The 24282-nt window shown below is 39.1% G+C and overlaps 1 protein-coding gene across 3 annotated transcripts in view; it reads left to right on the top strand.

Annotated features, from left to right (window-relative positions):
* Positions 1–24282, top strand: part of UMAD1 (UBAP1-MVB12-associated (UMA) domain containing 1) — a 68607-nt gene that overhangs the window by 35203 nt on the left and 9122 nt on the right. For all 3 annotated transcript variants that reach the window (XM_048951846.1, XM_048951847.1, XM_048951848.1), the window contains exon 3: positions 17319–17404. In XM_048951846.1, the coding sequence (XP_048807803.1) occupies positions 17319–17404 (86 nt within the window). The remainder of the gene's footprint in view (positions 1–17318; positions 17405–24282) is intronic.

Consider the following 24282-nt stretch of genomic DNA (forward strand, 5'->3'; position numbering starts at 1 on the left):
TGTCCATCTGTTTTGTTCATGAAACTTGGGAAGATGTAATTGTTTTTGAGACTTACATCCTTGTGCCACTTGGTTGCACTGAGTTGCTTGCTCCTCTTAGCAGACCACCTTGAAGTAGAGGCTGATGCACACACATTGCATTGTACATGGTTTCATTTGGTTCTTTCAATCTGAAACTGGAACGAATATTACTGCAAGCCCTGCTTTGGGGAAAATTGTAAATGCTGTGTCTCTTTATTGAATTATAGTGTATCAGGAAGCGTGTATAATTCTGTAAAAACCAGAAATTCAGCAGCATTTTTGTATGGAAAAGGCTGGGGAACATCAGCATGTTGGGTCGCTGGGACTGGACTCCATGCTGCCATGGTAAGCTTAAGTCTTCTCCCTGGCACGTGGGCTCCACATAGTCTGTGTTCTCCTTGTCTTCTGAAGTAGCAGTGGTGAAAGTCGAATGCACAGCAGGATTCTTATCTGTCTTGAGATAAATATGTATCCTGGAGTAAAAATCAAACATAGATTCAAATTGTAAGCCTTCGTTCTTACTGTCAGTATTGAGAATTCATATTTCTATTTTGCAAGCAGTCCTGCTAAGGTGGAAATACTGTTTGACAGTTATTAAGGAGTAGATTTAAAAATAAAGTAAAAAAAAAAAATAAAAAAAATAGCTTTGCTTAAAGGAGTTCAGAATCTGTGCTGAGTTTAACTACCTGGAAGAGATTTCAAAAATGAAAGTGGCAGAATGGCTTTGTGACAGCAGCTGCAGTTAGACCACTGAAATCCTTATTTTTCATAGGGGCAGAACATTTATATCAAGGACAAATAAACAGAAGAGCTCCAACTTATCAGTTCTGTGCCATGGCGTGTAAGGTTTCCAGAATTAAAGTAGTCTTTCCACTGAAATCTGAGATTATTGTTTGCTTGCAGATAAACATTCAGTTTCTCTTCATCTTTCAGAATGTCTTTTTTGTTTACAGTAGGGGCAAAAAGAAAAACCAACAAACTTCAGAAACAAATTCTAAATCTGATAACCTTTTCAGATGCAAGGTGTTGATTTGTGAAGCCAAACCCACCCACCTCCTTTCTTTTCCAAACGGTGAGTTTTTTAAAAAGAAATATTCAGAAGATATCCAGTGGTGTCTGTTTATCATCCTCAGTTACCACTCTCAGACTGAATTTAAAAGGCAGCCAGAGTATTAATTTTGCTAAAAACGGTGCAGTGATATCTATAGCCTAAAAACTGTCCTCATTAGTTGGCCACACAAAACCAACCCTTCTTCAGCTCCAGGAAAAGCAAAGTAGATCTGATTTGTTTTTTCTGATTTTTTCCTCTTTTTCTATGCTGAAAAGGCAACGTTCTGAAGCATTTTATAATGTCCAGTCTGTGTTTAACCTGATACTTCTAAGGGATAAAGGTTTACACCTGAATAAAGTGGTGACAGGGACGTTATAGGCAATTTTTTAAAGAAAATTCTCCAATGGAGCACAACTTTTCTTTCACATAACTGGGAAATGAGGGAATTTTAACACCATGAAAGGGTTCTGATTTTTGTGTCAGTCAGCATTAACTTCAGGGAAATTCCTGAATAGTTTCATTTGAATCAAATAGAAAGTGTTTTCAGCTGCATGCTGCTTATTTTTTACAAAGGCAACAAATGGATTTCATGTAGCCAGATAACTGAAAAATTAAAAATCCAACTGGCCATGCCTTATTTTGGAAACATTAAGTGTAATTTAGCTGTGTTTTCCTGGACACATGATAGGTTGCCTACTAAGACAGTTGTATTAGGATGTTGTATGAAACCTATGTAAGGGTTTTGGTTTTGATATTTCCTTTAAGTCATTTCGACAAACCTGGAAAATTCTGCTCCACCTTTTTAGTGGCTGTGTTTTGGTGGCTTGTACTTTTTGTTATTGTGAATCGTTACATTTTGCTGCAGTTACCTAAAAGAAAAGGAGTTGGCATACAAAAATTGTGCACTGCGTTGTATCAAATAGAACTTTTTTTCTCAAATGCGTATTCTGGCTTACTTAGATGCACTTTTCTATACTGACATTTTGTTTCATATGCTGTAAAAAAAATAGATAAGTTTTTGGAGTGCAGGGGATCAGGAGCTGAGCTGTATTTTGCCTTTGTGAAGGGAATTACAGTTTGTATTGTAGCATCAATGTATGTGAATAATAATCATTATCATAATATCTCCCTGAGTTATCCTGTCACTGAATTTGGTACGTACCAGCATGAGCAACAATTAGCCCAAGGGCCTATAGTCCTATTGGGTGGGGGGGGTTGTTTAGGTTGGAGCACTGCAGTTCTCATTTAATAAATCTGCAAACTTGCTGTAAACAGTTATTAAGGGAGCCTACAGGAACCCGCGTGGTGTGTGTGCGTGCCTGGGGGAGGGGCTGTGTTCAGTTTGTTTCTTAATTCATAGAGGAACACTGACGTAGAAATCAAAAGCCCAGAGTAAAAAGAAAACACTTGTTTCCAGAATAGTGGAGACTTTTTTTTCCTTTCCTTTTCTTTCTCTCTTTCTTTCTTTCTTTCTTTTTTTTTTTAAGTCTTTGACAATTTGGAAGTAGTGTGGTTTGTTTTTATTGTGAAAACTCTCAGGAAGAACAATTCCGAGTCGGTGCCATTATTCCTGGCTGAATGGTGCTGGGTTTGTGAAATGGAGCAGCTGCGGTAGTTTTAGCTCTGCTCACAAAACCATTCGCTTTTTAATCAAGAACTTCAGATTCTGCAGTGGCTGTTGGTGATGGAGATGGCCAGCTCTGCCCTGGGAGACAGCTGCAGTATAATTGAGACAGACTGTGTGAAACAAATGTTAATGCCCAATGGATGTCTTAAGAGCGGAGTACTCACTAAACTGTAACTGAATTTTTAAAAGGATGAGAAGCACTTATGCAGACAGGAATTTACTCCATGATGAAACATTTTAAAGCAAGCAATGTTCTTACATATATTGCATTAAACAGAGCTGAAGTCTTGGGCGCTGGCACACAAGTTACCGTGTGCAGCAATCCAGGTTTTGGTGATGGTGCACGTGTGCATCACTGCACAGTGAGAAATGCTGCGCTCTTCCAAAATATTGTTACTAATTTGGCTGAGGTCTTTTTCTTAAATTGTCTGGGACGTTTGTCTAAATGGCAATGCATCTGTCACAGTTCTCTACGTATGCTTATTTTGACAAATAAAAGTGGTTGTATTTTATGGGATGAAATAGAAGCAAACAGAGGCACCGAGGGCAGTCATTAATCTGTAGTGGCAGTTATGGCAGTTATGCGTTTAGAAGAATTTTTTTTAAAGCAAGTTAACATGGGGAAATAAGTGTTCCATCTCATCTGATGTAAAACCTCAGACTGACAGTTTGCTGTAGAAGAGACTTTTCTAAATAGTGTTGTTTGACTAAACCAGAAATATCTTGCTGCGCATCACAAATCAGAAAGTGCTGCCCACGTGTTTGAAAATAAAAATAAAGAAAGGGTCGAGTTTAAACATTTCGTCAACAATTTCATAGTCACAGTTAATAAGTAGCTTGTACTTGGAGCTGGCCAGTTGTGTGTTTCGTGCTGCGCTGTACATTCCTCATATACGTGACCAGTTTGCTATGGAGCTGTGGGTAATTGTACAGACCAGAGCATTCCACTCTTTCCAGACCAGCAGTGTCATTCTCTCCCTGCCCTTCCCATAACATTTAGCCTAACTTTTTTTTAAAATACTTTTCCCAGCTGTATGAAGGGATCCCTGAAGATAGCAGTCTTTGTTATGTTGCTCCTCGATGTCCTCCTTTGTTTTCAAACACTTTGTCCCATTTTATGTTTCCAATGAGTGCAGTCTCAAGTCTCTTTGATGCTGACTAATTGGGGGGGGTGGGGAAGACAATGTAAAAGGGTTAATCCGTTACACTGGTATTAATGAGTCAGCTGAATCCCTACCATTCTCTTATTTCTGGTTCACTTAGCACCAATTATCACAAATGACTCTTGGTTTCGGGGGGAGCAGGCTGGGAGGATGGTAGGTAGGGCTCTCAGATGAGAGCAGCCTGGTCGTAGGTTAATGCAGGTAAATATATTCATGCCATGTGGGCTGAGATAAGAAAATAATCCTGTTTTCCTGCTGGACCCCTGGGAACACTGAGAGTGTTGGTAGGGCAGCGATATTTTTAGCTGGCATGTAGAAGGACGGCCGGGTTGTTTTCTGAACTCGGTTCTGTTGTGCTGCTGGGGTTCAGGCTGTGGCTGCGCTCACCTGGCGCTGTACGTTAGAAGTAAGGTGATGAAAGAGCCATTATTTGCATAGCTGGGCAACTCTGTGCAGGGTCTGTGCAACTGGGAGCCCCTGTTTTGAATCTGACATCTCTTGTGACGTATTAACACAGCGGTAATGTTCCTTTGATCTGTCCTGAGATTTTAATTTATGGTTCTGGGAAAGTATTAAAGAGATATTAATTCCAAGATGTAACGTGTTTTCATTACTTTTGATTGCAGCTAAGGAAACTGATTAAAGCTTCAGATGCAGAGAAGGAAGTCATGCTTCTGAGCAATTTGTTGTTACTTTTTACAGTACTTTTTATTAATTTAGAAATAATTTCGAGTAAGGGAAACTTAGAGTCCCTCTTTTATGCATAAAATTGGAAAAAGGTGTAAGTCCAAGCAAGCATCTGCTTCTGTTTCCTGCTGTTTGTTGGATCTTCCTGTGATTTAGACAGAGATTCATATTTGCAGCTCATTCTTTCACCGCAGACCTTGTTTTATCTGCACTGATGCATAAAAAGAAGCACATGTGGGGTGGCGGCAATTTGGGATGGACCTCTGGTACCTGGAGCAGGATAGAGCATCTCTTGTGCTCTGAAGCATTTTCTTCTTCCCAAATCACTTTAGTGGCTGAGGGCTGTAGAAACACACTCACAACCCTCATCTGAAGTTGTTGTCAGTGTCTCAGAGCTTTTCTTCTGATTGTAGCCTTTCATGAGAGCTGCCTAGGTTAGGTTTATCCTTTCTGCTGCAGAATCACAGAATTGTAGAGGCTGGAAGGGACGTCCAGAGATCGTCGACAAAACGCTCTGCATAGCAGCCCCCCTGCAGCAGGCTGCACAGGGAGGCATTCAGGTGGAGAGAATGCTGCAGAAAATACTGCTTACAGGAGTGTTTAGCTGCAGGCACCTTCATTTGGGAGTGGTTCTTCCAATTTAGTCACAGGATGAAAAGATGCATCCCTGCGTGAGAAGCAGGTGTACAGTTGCCACCTTTTGGGGAACGCTGTGGGCAGTAGCAGCATGGGGAACCTGGTCTCCTAGCTTCAGTGCCTGTATTGCAGCTCCTTTCCAATAAACAAGCCTCCAGTTTGTGCTTATGTACACACCTACATTTTAGCAAGTTCCAAACCATCATTGTCTTCTAACCTCCAGGGTGCTTAGAAAGTGGAGACTGGTTTTAGGCCTTAGTCCCTTATTAATCCCTTTGGGGCAGGACAGTGAAGCAAAGGAATTTTGTCTAACCACAAAAGCTTTAATGGTTACTACAGTGGGATATCTCAAAGACAAAGTCCTGTATGCTATCTTCTCCCATGTCTGACCTTGCTCAGAGTTGTTTGGCCAGGAGCGATTTTGAGAGAGGATAATCTGATTTTATGAGGTTGCTGCCTCCCAAAACGAAGGTGCTACTTTTGCTCCAGTGGATCTTCCTTTCCCCAGTTCCAGTGTCCCCTGGGCTTCTGTGTGAACCAGTTCGGTTTCAGACAAAAAGGTGGGTGGATTTCTGTTGGCTTAGGTCACATTAAGGGCAGGGCCTTCCAGGGAGAGAGAAGAGGAATTCACCTCAGGGGAAGCAAACGGCCTCATGTGGCTTCCCAGGCTTTCCCCCTTATCCAGGCAAAAAATAAATAAATGAAAGCAAATTATTACATTTTACACAGAAGTATTCCCTCTGGAAATTCTCCCCATCTTAGGCTAATTGGGCTGAATTTTTTGGCCTCCTTAGGGAAGGCTAGGTCCTTAATCCTGCTGCAAACTGTACAGTCTTGCTGTTTGGCTTTCTGCAATTTTGTGAGTTGTATTTCTTCTGTGTTACTGTTGTGCTCTCCTAATAATGTGAATTGGCTCAAAGGGGCTGAGTGATAGAGAAGGGAAGACATGAGTGACCTGCTGGATCACCTCCTAATTTCTCATCAGGCAGCACTGTTAAGGTACCCGATAGCTGGGACTGCTCGCTAGAGCAACAGCACATTCAGCCAGAAGTCCTTCTGGACTAGAGAGCTGCACTGATGCCCTGGGAAGCTTCACTGGGTCCAGAATGGATGGCCATTATGCCAGGCAAGTTGTTCTGACTACATCCACGTATGGGACCTGTCCTGCTACCCAGCCTGTGTTCCCCACCTCCACCTAGAAGGAGACTTGAAATCAGTTGTCTTCTGAGCAGAAGCTGTGTTCTTTGGGGGACAAAGGAGTGTCATTTTGTGCTTACGTTCCTGTATTTCTTTTTTCCACTTCTCATTGCATACCTGGCTATGTAATAGTTGTAGGCAGGTTATGGCATGAGAATTCTAGGTTCCAAATACAGCATATGTTCCTTAGTAGAGTATGTGTTATGCTGTAACTGCATCATGGAAATTGGATGTGGTATTGTTTTTTGAGAATCATTAATCCACCACAGCAGCTGCCAATCATACACAAACGTTCAGGTCTTTGTGACCTAGAATTTCATCTGCTAGTCTTCAGCCAATTGAATAGGATCCAATAATGCAGCCCTTTGTGTGTGGGCTGGGTTAATTTGTGGGCTTGTCTTATACGTAAACAGCACAATGATATTGTTGGTCTGTGCTTTTGTGAGTACTGAATTCAGAATTTAAATGGCTAGGAACATGGCTAGAAACAGGAAACGGTATAATTGTGATTGTTCTGGGCTCCCCTTCTTAAAATTCTTGATCTTCAGGGTTCATTTCAATGCATCTTAAACAAAATGCATCAAAATTGCAAACCTTCCATACGTGTTGGTTAATATTTCACCTAGAGGAGAGGCAGGGCTGCTTCTTTTGGCACGTGGAGCTGTGAGCCTGACTCAGCCACATTGTGAAAACTCACCCTGGGGTAGTGATGTTACTGCAGACTGAATAGTACTTCTTCAAACGGTAGCCAGGAGGGAGTTGCTAAAGATGCGTAGTTTGTTTTTGTACGGTGGCCTTGTCTGTTTTTGTTATGCTGGGTTTTGAGATAGGTACTCATTCTATTCTGTGTTGTATGGCAGCTTTCTGCAGAAAAATTCCATGTGTTGGGCGTTCCTTCCTGGGAACTTGCCCTTGGGAAGGGATTGATATACAGCGTAGGAATATCTGATCACTGCCATCACACAGCACTAGCAATTGATAATAAAAGTTACAAGGAGCTGTGGCCTTTCTTCATTTTTTCCATTTGTGATAAGAATGCAGTACAAAGCCCCAGCAATTTTTTTTTTTTAATGAAAAAAAAAAAAAAAAAGAATATTGCACAATTCTTTTGATTTTTTTTTTCTCTTTGCTTTGTGAGCAGTGTTTGTGTCAGTTTTTTGTGTGCAGGCGAATGTTTTGCTGTTTCATTGAAAACCCATGCAAAAGCATAACAGCCAAATCTTTTGATCTGTTATCTTTGTAAATGGATATTTTAGTGTGGCTCTTTTTTTTTGTTGGTTTTTTTTTAGACTATGTGAACTAAGCTTCTTTGTCTTTTCAGAAATTCTGGTTTGTCCCTTTTTGTCCACCACAATGGCTTCTACTTTCCACTCTGCATGATTTTAAGGAATTCTGCTGCGCTTTGTTGTGCTGATGCTTTAAATTGTTATAAATTGATGCAACTCTGTGTAATATTGTCATGTAATTGAAGATCCAAGCAGTGGTTAAAAACATTTTACTGCGCTGAAGCCATGCATATTAAAAATTTGTGAATATTTGATGCTGTTTGTCTCATTGCCTTTCAAATGAAATAGCATACTGGTAATGTGTTAGAGCTGACATTTCCATGTTGTTTACATACAAGTCAAAGGCAAACAAGAAGTTCCATAGTGTAGTTTCTCCTACAAAGCTGGCTTTAAAATAAAGTTCCTAGAAATACTAAACCAGCTTAAAGCACAGAAGTAATTGGAAAATAACACTTTAATCCAAGTTAATCCACATTATTGACCTACGTGCTCTAAATAAATAAATAAATACATAAAATAGTGTTGTCCTTTTAATCATCTGTGAAGCTGGCTGTTCATGAGAGAAGTCTGCCTGAAGATTAGCTGCTGTACTGTTCTTTCCTCTTCTGAGGACAGAGTAAATGGATTTACGTTTTATTTTCTGTGGAAACTGCCTAATTCTTAGCCTCTTTTGTTGGTTTGCCTTTAGATTTTAGATCTCCTTCCTGAGGCTGAGGTAGTTCAGAAGGTTGTAGCAATAAAATGAAATTAATGTTGTAAACCAGGACTAATATATCAAGGAGCTTTAGAGGCAGAGGTGCCTGAATAATGTCTTCTAATTGCTTTTGGATGGAGGTTTTGCTTCTTTCATGTTCACTGTGTGAGACCTTTAGATGTATTCATAAGCATGTATTTGCTACTACACAAACTCCATAGCATTTATGCTTCTTTTTAGAGGAAAACAAAGTATGCTATGCTCATAAATATACTGCAGACACATGTTTGAAATGCAAAAGCAACAGTGGTTGTAACATAAGGTTTTCCCCTTACAACTGCCATTATATACATAGATTGATCCCAGCAGTAAGACTGCCTTCTAGAAAATCACTTAGAAAAATGAAGGGTAGGAAACTTCTTGAGCCAGAATTCTGTAAGCTTTGTTGTCTGAAACGTGTTGAAGAAAAGCTTTGATATTATGACTTAACTTTTGTCATCAGATGTATCAGTGCCTGTGAGTCACATGTTCACATACAAACTGCGTATCGGTGAATCCATATAATCCTAACCCTCAGTTTCTCAAAGAGCTCCTTGAAGATCTCCTAGTCCCCCTATCCCTCTACAATAGCCATAGATATTTCTCTGCATTATGTAGTGACTTCTGCTTCTTACCCTTCCCTTGTCATCGTTTGCAGTCACCAACCACAGCAGTATTTGTTAATTGTGCTGCCAACAGGCCAAGAAAAATAGAGAGCAGTGGGATTCTTCTTCAGCAAGAAGAATTGGTCTCATCTTACTGCCCATCTACAGATGATTATGTTTTGCAAAAATCTTATTCTTCTGTGCCATTTCAGTCATGTTTGACAGTGTTTTTCTTCCTTATCAGGGACAGAAGTTGGTCATGTAAATCTAATTCCTTAGGAAACCAGCTTAAATTTGCAATATTTGTTGATTTGCATTTATGTAGCAACTCTCACATGCAAATATGAGACTATTCACACTGAAATTTTTGATAGACAAATCATTTTAATACATGCTGGATCTAGTGGTGTGAAGTTTTACAGTGTAACCAAAAGACTGATCAGGGAGTCTATACTGCAGATTTTTACATGCTAGGAGAAGCTCTTTTATGCTGACCAAGGTGGCTTCCAATGCGCTGTTTTCTTCCAACCAGGCTGAATGAACCTTACCATGAACAAAACAGGAGGAGGCTTCAGCCTCAGGATGACATGTGGACAGTGAAAAAATCTTAATTTCATTGTGAAAAATTGATCGTTATTATAAATGTTTCTCTCTAGGTTAGTTGAGCAAGTAGCATGAAAGTAATGCTGTTAAAATGTTTTTAAGAGAAGGTTGCTGCTCGCTAGCTCTGTACTCTGTGAGCTGTACCATTGTCTTCAGCTAAGTTTGTTGTTGTTACTGTTTCCACATAGCCTTTTACTGCTTGCTCATCAGGAACGAGGAGGTAAAGACTTTTATTGTTCTGAGTTTAAACTTTTTATCATCCTTCCAATCAAAGTAAGAAAATGCAAGAGAGATTGTGTAGACTTTCATATCCTCATAAAAGGTAAAGATGCAGTTAGGCAAGAGAAATAGAGCAAATAAAGGCAGAGAATATTATCTTTACCTCCCTCTCTTGGAAAAACAAAAAGGATCCAGGAAGAAACTGTAACCCTAAGAGAGCTTTCAAACCACTTCTTTTGCAATTGCTGCATACCAGACTATCCATATAACAAAGGTGGATTATAATGAGTCACTACCCAGGAAGCAGATTTGAGAATGAGGTGGAAAGAGATAATATAGTTTAAGTCTAAACTTTTCCAAACATCTAAAAAATTTAAGGGGCTTCTTGTTTTATTCTTAACCTGAAAACAATCTAGTTATTCTACGGGATGATTAAGCTGGTTTAGATGACCATGGCAGTAAGCTCTTAGTTATTATTCAGTAAGTCTGAAGTAAAACTAATTAATTTATAAAACTTTCTTAAAAACAAGAGGGGAAAAAAAAAGTACATTAAGTGGCTTTTTTCCCCAGTGAAGTATGATTCAATTGGGCTTAGAAGGTTGTGTTTGTTTTTATATGAAGAAGAGGCGTTCTATTGACAGAGAAGGTGGATGACAGGGAGGACTGTAGATTCTTTAGTAATTTCAGATTCAGCAGCTGAATTTGTGTGCAGGTTCACCTATGGCATCTAGTCTGTGTGTGCCAGGAAATCAAGTAAAACTTTTTTAGAGACAATGTTCACGGAAAATATTAGCATATCATAGGTGTAGAGCACTGTCAGTTTGTTCAGCATGGGATGAGTAGTGAAGAGTTTGGAAGCTCTCCCTTAGGCATGGGCACACATATCCAGATAAGCATGACTGTTGGGCCAGGTGACTTGGAGGACCTACACTTCTGTGGCGTCACTGGTGTTTTCAACTTCTTGCTTATAAAGTGATTGAATCCGTTGTAAGCCCTTACTCACATCTGTACTGCACTGGTTGCTTCAGTGCTAAAGATGTGTTGGATAGCAAGACTCTGATAATAATCTAAGATAAGGAAGGTGTGACAGCAAATAAAGTAATGAACTCAAGAACAGGATTTCCAAACAGCGGAATAGAAGAGCGAGGTCTGCTGAAAGTGGTGAAGGAAGGTGTGGGCTACTGGGAAAGGTTGGTAGGAACATGTATTGGAGAAGGTACATGCATGGAAGCATCAGACCAGTAAAATGGAATGGGACTGATCCCCAGAGTTTCTTTTTGCTTGGTGTGGAGGTATCATGATTGCTTTTTCTCTTACTAAGGTCTGGACCTTTTGCAAATGCAAAACACTTATGATAATGTTTACCTTGTTACATTTTTCCACCTCCCTTTTCACAAGTTTGAAGAAAGTATTTTTTCAGAATCCTCACTCTGCAGTGTTTATATACATTTTCTTATGATTCATCAGAATTACAGAAGATACTGGTAAGTTTTACTCTTACAAAAGCTTCATTTATAGGTATCTTAATACCAGCTATAAAAGCACTGTTGAAATTCAGTATAAGGCTGACAAAGATTTACTGTGGGCCTGCTTAGTCTAACACAGACCTATGCCTTAGGATGGCTTAGACAGATTTCCTTCTCATTCACTTTTACGCTTCATGAACTCTTAAACTTTTGGTTTGCTGAAAGTTGCAGCTGTGGAGAATCTTTTTGCTGATATATTGGATTTTAAGGAGGTATTATTAGCTTGTTGAAATGAAACTGCTGTTGATATGAAAAGCTTTAATATGAAACCAGGATGGTTTCAGATGATCTGAAACTAAGATGACTTCATTGTTTTGCCAACTATATATATTCTTATGAGTCTACTATGTCTTGGTCATATGCATATAGAAGCTGCCGAGAATTAATGTGAAGTTTGCATGGCACAAATGCTGTACGAACTGGTAGTTGTGTTTTAAGAGAAGAGAACCACCCATCCATCTGTGTCCCATCTCTCCCACTGAAGAAGACAGCACATGTCTAGTGCCTTATTTGACTGAAATAGATCAGTGAGTAATATGTTAATCTGTAATGGAAAGTGTCAAATCACTTACAATTTATTACAGTTTGCTGTACTTTTATACAATGCATGATCATTAGCAAATACTTCTAAAGTTCTTTCCTTTGCCTTCTTTAACAGTCCTGGTCCCACAAAATCAGCGCAGTTTTGTGCTCTGGATGCTGCCATCTGTGTTCTTTGGAACGACTCCACTACAGTCCGCAGCTCACTCTGGGCAGGATGTACCTGGGAAAGATATTTCACTGATATTCCAGGTTGGCAGCTCAGAACTCTTCTCTGGCACTAAATATGGCTTTGGACTTCTCTTGTAAGGAGCCACAGCAGTTGAGCTTGAGGCTGGAAATAGTGGTGAGGAGAACGGCAGCAAAGTGGCATCCATTGCTGGTTGCCTGTCTGCTATATTCACAAGGAAAGGAAGAGGAACTTTTTAGTAAATCACTTTGGATGGAGTTAGACTGGAAGCAAATGGATGCTCAAGAAGCTGGAAGCTACAGAATAAGGCAGGAGAAGAGCAGTGCTATCAGACCCCTTTGCACAGAAGTGAGGCTGTAGAATAACCTGAGAGTCATATGTTCAGAGGAGACAGGGATTTACAGTACTTGAATACCTCCCCAGAATTCATACCATGATAGTGTTGCATCTGTCAATGAACTGAAATTTGACATTCTGTTAGTGACTTAAAATTGCTGTCTGTCTCCGTGAAGGAGGGGAAGGTTTCGGAGTAGGAAAAAGGGGTGAGAAACTGCAGTAAAATCTCTATGCTTCCATACCGTCAGCATCTCCTGTTTTCAGATCCTACTAATCCTCTCTTAGAGCTATTTGTCTTTTTATTTCCAACCAGAAGTCAGAATACTATTTGTTCCTGTCATTTTTTAGGTAGGAAAGAAAAAGTGGTGACAAGCAGGAAATATTTAAAACAACTGAGTATAATGGAAAATAACAATCTTCATTTTGAAGCTAAAGGTGGAAATTTTTGTATTTGGTATCTGATTACTGCTTTCTGTGTTACACATGGTTCACTTTCTTATTGGATTATCCACACCAGGCCAAATGGCAGTCTAAGTTAAAGAAGGCTCTAACATGTATTTACAGTAATTTCTCTGTTTTGGGCTGAGGGTGGGATAGACTTTTAAGTGCTGTCTGTTGATCAAGAGACTACACAGCGTGAGGATGACAAAATGCTGGGAGAGGAAAGAGTATAAATAGAAACCCCACTTCCTTGTTGAGTAGAAGCCAAACTTGTGGTTGAACCTTTATATACAAGAGTTTCTGAGGTCTGGATAGGCGGCTAAAAGCCAGTTGTTGATGATGCCAAAAATTCTGAGATCTGAGGGGGTTGTACATACTGCAAACTGACCTGGGTGTTTCTTTCCTGGTCAACACCTGTCTGCAGTTTGTGGAAAAGAAGAAGGTACTGGTGGAACTTGGGGAATCCAGCAAAGAGAGGAAGAAAAACCTGTGTCTGACCTTCAATTGCAACATCATTCATTTGGACCCAAAAGAGGCTTAATACAACCTAAAAACAGCCTCCCAAGGCTGAGAATTGAGAGTGTCTGGAAAGCAAGATAATTGTCTACTGCTCTCTTCTCAAATGTGAAGATATATTTCCATTGTTTAGTAAGAGAATATTTTTCAGGAAGAAGCATGATTTTTTTCCTGATAAATTCACCAAGTGATCTCCTGTATATCACTAATTATGCTGCTGATGTTTAAACCAAATTACATTGCACACAACATCCTTCATTACTAATGCTTAGATTCTCAAAATAGTACATGATGTATTAAATACATGACTTCAGTTTTTTTAATATGAGTTTTATGACTAAAACTTTGCATAATGCTTTTAAGCCAAAAGATATATGAGCCAGAATCTAATTGTCTTGTAAAATGAATCATTTTGCCTGTTATCTCTTCATTAAAATACAGCTTTAAACTTGCTCTAGTTCAAACAAATTAATTCAAGAAATCTTATTGCCTGTATTTATCTGGAGGTTAGGCAGGATGATTACAGTGGTCCCTCTGACTTTATCTATCAACATATTTACCATTCAGTTCTGATGAAAGGCTGGATGGGGAGTGCTGATAGCCCTGCCTACTGAGGTTGTGTGTTCTTGATTTTTTTCAGAGCCAGATCTCCATTGCTTAGTTTGGCAAAATTATAATTACATACCTACTTGTATCAGGAATCTGTAAGAGTGTTTTTTCTTTAGGCCAAGGACTATAAAGTTTAATTTGTAAGGTGCTCAAAATTACCCGTCTTAGGTCCCGCTCCCAAAAGTCTGCTCTCATGTGATGTCTAGGGTTCACCTTCCTCCACCTTCCTAACATCTGGGTGGACAAGAAGAAATTGTAGGGAGAAGGGGAAAATCGGATCAGAGGGAAGCATTTGAGAAGCGAGACTGGCAAGGGAAGAGAAACTTGGACTTGCAGTTAAGGAAGAGATTAGAACTGAGGTCAATGGGAAACCAAGGCAAGCTGAGCAAAAAAATTGGGGGTGGCAAAACAGGATGGGTTGGTTATGGCAAACATGATAAGGCTGGGAACTGATAGAGCTAGGAGAGCCTGGGTTTGGGCAGATATGTGAAAGTTAATTAATCACTTGGGCTAATAGAAATTAGGATGATTAATCTATTTGGATACTTGAAATAGGAACCAAGCAAAGAAGAAAACCAGACATAGTGTTTTCTCCAGAAGACTGTTCTATTCTCATGGACATCTTAGGTAGTTTAATCTAGAGCTGCCTATAATTTCAGTAACTCAAATAATACTCATCTTTATAAATATTTGTGTGTTATGTTTGCAGGACTGTATAACTGAAAACTTGGAAGGATGCTGAGGTTTTCCCATTTGCACTTTTGTTTTAGCAAGAGATCTGCATTAAAGTTCATTTTACAAAGTCAGCTTGAATTGTGAAAAACCGTAGATAGTATGAACTTGCCACCTGTGGGAGCTGGATGCCAGAGTTCGAAGTGAAAAGATACTTTTTTTTCTCTCCCAGTAAGCTATTCTTGTTCTTTTCTTGTGATCATTTTTACATTTTTGATTTTCTGGTTCTGATTTCAAGCTATCATTTATTTTCATCTTAAGGAAATCTAATCACAGGAAAAAGAGTATATTCCAGATGGCATTAGCACATATCAAATTGATCTTCAGTTTCTTTGAGTATAAAAACTTTCAAGCGCTTTCTAAGGACGATCTGTAAGGACAAAGAGACAGAATTTCCCTTGTAACACTCTTTTGCTATGCTTCTGCATACACCCGACTGTACCCAACGTGAGTCATCTCACTGATCTCAATTAGCTGTCCCTTTGCTGCTGACCGGCTAACCGGCTCTGCCCTTTCACTCCAGATTAGGCTTTGTCCAGCTAGCTGCAGCCTGCTCACATCTTCACGAGGCTCCCTGCAGCCAGCACAAGTTCCCCTGACAAATCCTGATCTCAGGGAGGGGTATCCTGTGTTTTTCCTCCTGCATCTTTTATTGAATGTAGGACTGGGAGGGAGCACAAAAGGTCATTCATCCTCCTTGTGTTGGCAGGACTGAAAGCATTCATAACAGATGTTTCTTCAACTTCTTTTGAAAATCCTTCAGAGGTGGACATTCTGCTGCTTCCTCAGGTAGTTGATTCTTAAGCAGCCTTGCTTCTGGTGAAGCTGATCTTGCTAAATTTGCTAGTTTAAACTTGTTTGCAAATGTATCAAAATCATCCCTCAGTCTCTCCTTCCTGCATCTGCTGTCTATTTTCATGCCTCCTCGAGTTTTTGCAACATTTCATTGCAGGTAGCATTTACAAGGCCACAGTTAGTTTTTCTTTGCAGTCGTCTCCTTCATTACGCATGTAAACTAAAGGTCTGATGCAGTTTATTTTCATGGCCATTACTTATATCATTATAGGTGCTTATGAATTTTGTTTTTTTGGAGTACTGTGGGGAAGATGTGCAGATGAACTGACTCCTAATCTCCTTTGTTCTCTTTTTTTCCACTCCTCCCACTACCTTTCTTTTTTAGAAGAGATGATGTGAATGTGAATACTTTGGAGTATTTTATATAGAGAATTACCAGTTTACCAAGAAGCATTTTTCAGTTCCAGAAGGGATTGTGACAAGCCTAGACATTAATGGAGCTAGTATGGACTAGTGACCTACAGTTATTGAAACACATTAAAAGCATACCCAATAACTAAATATCTCTACTTGTTTTTATAAGATATTTTACTAGGTACTGCAATGTACCCAAGGGTCCTTTGGGGTGTATGACAGCTTCCAGGCTCATTGGGCATGGGCAGAAGCTGGCTGCTGTCCTGATGGGCTCTTCCAGGTGCCCTGCTTCTAGCAAAGCCACAAGCACAGGCTTACCAAAGGAGTAAAACTAAAGTAACGTGAACCTTTTCATTTAGAACTGTGGCTGCAGGACTCTTTTTAAGAATGCAGGCTTTCAAAATAATCTGCTGCAGAAAGCACCATCCGTTCAAATAAAAACAAAACCAGAATTATGCAGCTGAATCTTTTTCATCTCTCTACGTTGTTTCTTACAAACTATTTGCTGAGTAGCACTAACAGCATAAGGAGATAAACCACAGGATCTTCACAGTTTCTTGTACAGCCTCTCTCAGACAAAGACAATTACAGAAGATAAACTGAGTGGGTTGGTTTGGGTTGTTTTTTTTATTGGTAGATTTGTTTTACTGCCTTCACATTTTTGAAAAAGTTACTGATGTTACTTCTCTCTCTAATACCACTTAATTACTCTGTCACTAGTTTATTGCTGAGATCTGCTCACCTGCGATTGGCACCAGCTGCAGTTTTTTAAGTAAACTGCTATCTGTGTTGTCAGTGCCATCCTGGGCAGAGGTAGCCATGTCCGTGCCGTGGGAGAAAAGTAGTGGCCAGCCTGTCCTCCAGTAATTTTCCTGGATGGACAAAACTAGGGATCTGCATATGCTCTGCATGCGTTACGCCTCTGTTTTGGCACTCGTGCTCAGATATGCCCTGTGCAGAGCCTAGGTTGTACATGAGAATGGAGTGGCCACACGTGTCCTAGTTTGACCTGGGCCTGAGACATAACTGACACATGCTCAGCTGTGGCCATTACACCAGATCCTCCCACTGCTATGTCTCCTCTGCTTGAGGTGTTGCCACTGTTAGGACTTAATGGTCCTAAAGTCTTCAAAAAGAAAAGCCCTGCTCCCTTTCTTTCTTTTTCTTTGTTTCTCTGTAACTTTCACTTTAACTGTTAGAGACATATTTACTCGCAGTTTTTAGAGACTGCTTCTCAATGCTTGTGTTCAGTGTAAAATGTAACTTGGGCAGCAGAGTTCTCCCTTTCTAAAGAAATTGTGCAATTTGATTTTAGGAAGACTTAAGATGTTTTCTTCCTCCCTAAGATGAAGGATTTTAGTGACTTAATAGGTATTTTCTGACTTTGATAGGTGACACAGCTGATGACCAAAATAGAGAGGCAAAGGACAAAGCTTCATTTCCTGAGACCAGACCAGTGTACAACCAGCCTCCACAGGTAGGAGACTGCTACTTTACTCATGCATGAAGAAGCTTTGATAGCAGCTCATGTGAGAAGTGTGAGTGTGCTGTAGAAGGTTTCAGCATGTTGATATATGTTGATTAAGTGCTTACTCAGCCTTTCTTGCCATCCATCATAAAAGAAGCATTAAAATTTAGATGGTAATACTGTAATGACCACCAATATGGAATGGAAAAAAATGCAGGTATAAGGCTGGACTGTGTGGTTATTGCTGTGTATCTTGTTTTTATACTTGAGATTTGCAACAATGGAACTGTGGCTAGGGTGTTAATGAATTGTGTACAAGTAGTAGTGCAGTGATGGAAAATGTCAGACGTTTACATAAGTTATTTCCACAGCCACCTTTGTAACTCACGTGTTGTAAACGTGTGAGTATAATGGACTTTCTTCACTGTGTTTGCTTTCTGTTTCAGTGCTGTGTGACTGTAAATATGAACGTCCTCTTGTTTATTTAATATTTAATCTATGTATACCTTTCCAAAAGATTTCAGCATATAGCCTACACGCATTTTTTTCTGCTTTAAAAGTGCTTTTGCAATAAGCATGAGCCTGTTTTCCATTGCTACATAATCTTAGACATTTACAAGATAACATTTCACTTTATTTTTTGTTGTTTTTGTGGCACTGTTTTTTCCCCTTAATCCATTATTTCCCTGTCTCTTTCTCATATCAGAACTAACCATATCTCTCTCTCATCCCAGCACCATTGTAGCATTTATTACTGCTAAGCCCTTGTAAGCCTTTGGAGTATCAGAGGTGTGTGTGTCACTGTTGCTAATCTAAGATTGGGCAATGCCTGTGGGGGTGCACTCTAGATTCTCATTTTTAATTTTTAATTAAAAACTGTGCCTTATATGGAAATTTTTCATTCACCATCCGTGAAAGCTTTGCCTTTTGATAACATAGGATTATAAATCAGCTCGAGTTAATAGCAAAACTTTAGTCTGATTTCTGAATCCAGGGACATCTGAGCAAAGTGTTTTGGCATTTTGAGGAGGTAAAATGCCATGGTATTGTGGTTACTGACTGCACAGACATAGTTTCCCTTATTGTGGTGTTCTCACTAGGTGTTGTGAGCTGCCAGTGACTGCACTTCTGTGGAGCTTCAGAGTAGGAACTGCGTGCTTACGAGTTAGAGGAAAGAAGCAGTTTTCAAAATAAAATAGCAAGTGTTACCATGAAAATAGAACAAATATTTATTTTTTATATTGAAAGGCTTACATGTCACCAAAATGCTTGTATGAATCAATGCCAGTTAAATTGAGAGACAGCATTTTAATTCCAGTCTGTGGATTTCATGTGTTTGAACTTCATGTTTACTTGGAGGAGTTCTCAATTTCTCAGATTGAATAGAGACCATGGAAATGAAATTGATAGTTTTGGCTGTTAGGAAAGCAATATTTCTGTTTACAGCAGTGAGTGTATTTTTATAAATTTGTGGGAGAAATCTGCCAATTTAAGAAAACTGGAAAAGTGTTGTTTTATATACTCAGTATGTCCTAGAGGCGTGGGACATTAATTGAAATAATAAACTTTTTATCATTAAAACAAGAATACTTCAGAAACATAGTACAGTATGTTGAAATAGATTTGTTAAGCTGCAATGTAATACCAGATATTTTCCATGCATAGTTGAACAGTAAAGTTGCTGGAAATTTGCTTCTGTTTTAACACATTATACATTTGACAACTTAATAGGTGTTGACTTTGTGGAACATGAATAGGTTCTTTTAGAAATATGATTTAAAGAATAAAGTCATGCTTTGTTTATGGGTCACTTCCTTATCTGAAAAGGAAATGAGGTTGCGTTTGATTTTTGAAGAACATGTTTTCTGGAGTATGTTTTTGTAACCATTGTAGTCCTTGGAATTTCCCATTTAGGTACTACTGGATTCATTTTCTGCACAGCTATTGAATTCTCAAGTACATACGTTTGTGCAGTGTTGCTGTATTTATATAAAACTAATGCACAAATTAAATCTTGAGACAAGACTGTTTTGCTGCAACTTGCAACATTTAACAGAAGCTCCTGTAGCAGTGGCAGTCCCTGCAATCTGCATTATTTTGTGAGGTTTCCATGTTGCGTGTGGTGCTGTTAGAGGAACTGCAGGTATCTACAGCCTTGTTGGTGTTTTCACTGACCAGCTTCACTCTGCTATACAGTGGAGACGGAATCTCCTGCTGTGAAGAGTCCCACGTAAAGCATCTTCTCCATCACCAGCTTGCAAGGGTTCTGATGCCCACTTAATCCTAGGGAACTTGGAGGTCAGGCAGGGTAATGAGTGCTCTGGGCACAGTCAAGCACACAGCACCCACAGGTGTGCACCATCCCCATTAGCATGTGCCATCCCACAGAAGCTGCTTCAGGCTTGTGGACTACAAGTTGCATGCATGTTTAAGTGCTTTTCTGGATGTGGGCCAAAGTGCTCAGTGCTCTGCAGGACTGGGAACTTAGATTTGTCTCTTTGTGACAGTGAAACGCAAAGCATCTAGTTGTAACTGCAACACCATCACGATAGAAAGAGAGATTATGGATTGTTTTTTTCATGCTTGTGGGTTTTCCATTCCAGATAATTCAATCTTTATCTGCTTTCATTGGGAATTCAAGGTTACAGAAAGTAACCAAATGGAAGTGTATAGGTTTGTATATGCAGAGTGCTAGAAGCCCCCGTAATGTGATGGGGTTATTTTTTGTAATGAGCTGTTCCACTGGTAGAGCAAATTAGTGCAACCGTGTGTTTTTGTCCTACTGTGAGAGCAATTATATAGCGTGTCTATTAGGAGGCATGAAAAATATTTTTGACAGATGGTATAGCTGTGAATTAGGATTTATGAAGATTATTGCATGTCTGGTGTGCAGGGCACCTGGGATTATTACATTGATGCAAGAAAGAAAAAAAATCTGATAATAGTTGCAGTGTTTTGCATCTCCCTACTGTCACCTTAAGAAGCAGTTCATGTTTATTTGATATGGCACTTCTGGATAATCTGACGTACGCTCTTTAGCCAACACATGTCAGCAGATTTAATGGCTGGAAACCATACCAGTAAGTGTATTAAAATAAACCACCAAAAATGAGAGCTGCATTTAGATTGTGAATTAAGATTTTTTCTCTTATTGCGTGTTGGATTTTGGTTTATTTTATAGTCCTATTTCTCCTTCAGATACTCAATTGCTATTGCCTTCTATCTAAGGAGCTTGTTACACGCTTTCTAGGGCAAGAGAGAATCCTCCAAGGGATTGCTTAATCCATAAGTACCTAATTTATATGTTGTTGTTATAGCCACTCTTAATTATATACCTTGCTGTGATACTTATCTTCATAGGACATAGCCTTTGTTATGAATTGCAGTCATTCTGTTATAGCTCTTGTGACCTTTCTTGGCATAATTTAATATTACAAACTGGGAATGTAGCAGATAGAAGGGCCACGTTTCCTGAAGTAAATTTACAATTTTCCATGGCTTTTTGCACGGAGACACTGCACAGTGCACTGTTTTGGCTGAGTTCCCAAATAAATTAGAAAAAACCCCAAACTTTTGTATCAGAACTTGCAGATAATATCCTCATTACATTGATCCCTTCTAAAGCTCTGCTATTTAAGGATTCTACATAACTGTAAATAGCAATTTCTTTGACTGTATTTGTCAATGAGGAAGACAGAAGATATAAAATGTCAAGGAAGAGATAGTGGAGCTTGTGCGCACAGTAAAAAAGTGAACAGAAAAGAATTTATTGTTACTTTTACTGTTCTGAAGAAATAGCAAGTCTTGCTGAATGTGTTAGACTTTTAAGATCTCCTTTAGAGCAGATCACCTGGCAATTGTCTGATAGAATTCCAGGATACGAATAATGCTAATGTTACCTTCTTTTCCTTTTTAATATATGTGTGTACTAATTCATTCTTTCAGACCTTGTATTGTCCAGTTTTTACTAAACCCTGGCTGTCATGAATATTTTTACAAGTTAGCAGAAAACGAGGTATTACTGATTGTGCCTTCATTTAGTCACCCAGCTCTTAGTTTTCCGTTCAAAGTTCCTGCATTTAAAGGCTCAAAATGGATGTTCTGGGTCAGTTTTACTGCATCATTTTAAGTTCCCCACATTTGCTTTAGAGAAAGTGGTTGATATATCAAAATCATTACAATTATTGGCCAGTGTTTGTGGTTAGTGTGCTCCACTCTGACAAATGCTAATGTTTATAAAAAATGTTATTAAAACAAGAAAAAAAAAAAAGAGGAAAAAAAAAAGAAAGCCTTCTTAAGCTGGGATTCTAGCTGTGTCCTGGTTAGATTAATTGCTTGTCATATGTCGTATTAACTACAAGTATTTCTTCTTCATCTATAAAGCCCTTAAAGTGTGTTGGTTCATATTTTCTCTCTTCTTAATTGGGCATGTAAGCAGTAATCGCTTAATGAAATTATCCACTCTTAGGAGGGACTGGAATAAGACTGTAACATCAGGTCACCAAGCGCATACTTTTCTCTGAATGCTGGTGCCTTCAGAAGAAAGATCTGCTTTACGCGACTCTTGTGTATGAGTTTTAGCTATAGGAAGTGAAGTTTTTACAAACTTTTGAAGAGATTAATTGTTTTCAGTGTTGATGCTTTGCAATGGACATCATTGTTCGTAGCTCCCTCCATTCCATGCGTGTATGATACGCAGCTGGAGGACTTGCATTTACTGTGCATACACAGATTGAGAATCCCTTCAAAGCAGAGCTACTGTATGATAAGGAAGTCATACTACGTGGTTGAGATCTTACTGGGAAAGAAGGTAAACAGCCCAGTCAGCTAAAAATCAGCTTTTACACTCTAATAGCATCTGTACTTCATAAAGCTTAATTACATTGTTTGTATTGCTGCCTGCTTGATAATCAAAATATCTAAGGGGTCTTCTCATACTAGGAAGATCTCCAGAACGTACTGACCAGGGGACTTCTGCTTGCCATCCACAGGTGGGCAACCTGGGGGGTGCAGGTGTGTGGGTGTGTACGTGTTATGTATAAATGTATTATGTATACATGCATGCATAAAATTTAAGCAGTACGATCATCCATAAGAAAGTCTGCTTCTGCGCATCACAAAGGATAAGTTACCGTGGCTTCACAAGCAGTGTTTTATAAACTCTCAGGATCTAGTGACCTAGAGTCAACCAGTAAGAGCTGGTCATGTGTTAGAAGAGTACTGCCTTCTAGGAGTTTTTTCAATCCTAAAGTGATTAGTTAAACTCATCTGTATATCATCATAGACAATGGAGGTTACTTCAGATCTGTAGTAATTATAGTAATGTCAAGAATGATGTCAGTGTCCTTTTTTTAAAGGGTAGTATTATATTTTTAGATCTAGGGAACTGGATTGGGAATGGAGAGGTGTGAATTAACGTGGCTGCCACCAGCTTCCTCTCATTAAAAAAAAAAAAAAAAAAAAAAAAGTAATGCAGCTTTATTACAAAACACTTTTCTGTGGTACTTTGCAAGTTAGTGCTACTTGTAATGTAGTCCCTTTGTTTAACTTATGTTGCGGTTTCATTGTGACAAGAACTGAGGATACTTAACATTCTTTTCAAAAGAAGCTTTGAACATTCTGTGTGGTTAGAATACACTTGTAGCTTGGAGCACAGCCCCAGCAGAGACATTTGGGATCCCCACTGCCATGCTGGAACTGGGAGCTGGGATGGGATTGATCTGCGCATCGGTGGGATTTGTGCAACAGGAGGGAGAACTGCCTCCTGGAGGGAAAGAATGGCACACAGCCGTGTTAGATTTTCGTTGTTTAGTACCTATAATGAGCACCATATACACCCACATGTAGAAGTTAATGAAATAGTAAAATTGTCCTGATTGGCAGCCTCTGCATTTGTGAGAGCTAGGTACATATGCTCCATATGATGACTAAGGCACGTGTATGCAGAAACACAGTTTGCATACCTTGCTATTTAGTTTGGGCAAAGATTCATTGTACGCTTACTGTAATTGCGTGCTTATTCAGTTACATTGGATTATTAGTTGTAAAGGAGATGCTAAAATTGGATGCCCAGATGGTTTACATTTTCAGGCTTTGTCTAATTTTGAAATCTTCTGACTGACTTAATCCCTAGATAAAACAATTGCCTACCCTGTATCTCTTGCCCAAACGCATGCGGTTGGACTAAAAGCCAGTAATGCTGGTTCACTTTGCTGCTGTCAATGCATTGATTGGTCAGTCATCCTGCCTCTGGGAGTAACCCTTCTGGGCTTTCAAAATATTAAAATTGATCTAAAATACATTTTAGATCATACATCACTTGATGAAACAATGTGCTAACACAGCCTGATGGAAGTGTGATATTTACAGTGTGATGCATTAGCGCAAAATGGTGGCTGAAAGACCACAGTATGGGTCAGCTTATTAATAATTACTCTAAACGTCACGTAAGGAAAGTAGCAGTGTCCTTAGATTAGTTTCTCTGCCACTATCAGGGAAAAAATAAATAAAACAAAAACCAGCAGTAACCAGTCTGTTTTAAAGGAAAAAATGATGTGAAAACTGCCCTATTGCAGTCCAAAATGCAAGTATTGATAATACAGGAATATGTTTTTGTGTAATTTCCATCAATGTGATTTGATCCTTCCGCCACAGCGTGCCTTTGCTTTAATTTGTACCTTAAAAAGTTTCTCTCAAAACTTCACCACTCCTTCACTGTATTGGAATTTAAAAAGACTCTCCACTGGGTAGCTCATAGCAAAATTTGTCTTGAAGTGCTTTTTAATTATATATGAAGATAAAATGGGCTTGTTTGCAATTTTTTGTTTGATTCCACATGATCATAAATGTTTAGAATACTTTTCTAGTGTCACAATGCAATTTTTGTC

Source organism: Lagopus muta, chromosome 7 (assembly GCF_023343835.1).
Source record: "Lagopus muta isolate bLagMut1 chromosome 7, bLagMut1 primary, whole genome shotgun sequence".
Classification (NCBI taxonomy): Eukaryota; Metazoa; Chordata; class Aves; order Galliformes; family Phasianidae; genus Lagopus; species Lagopus muta.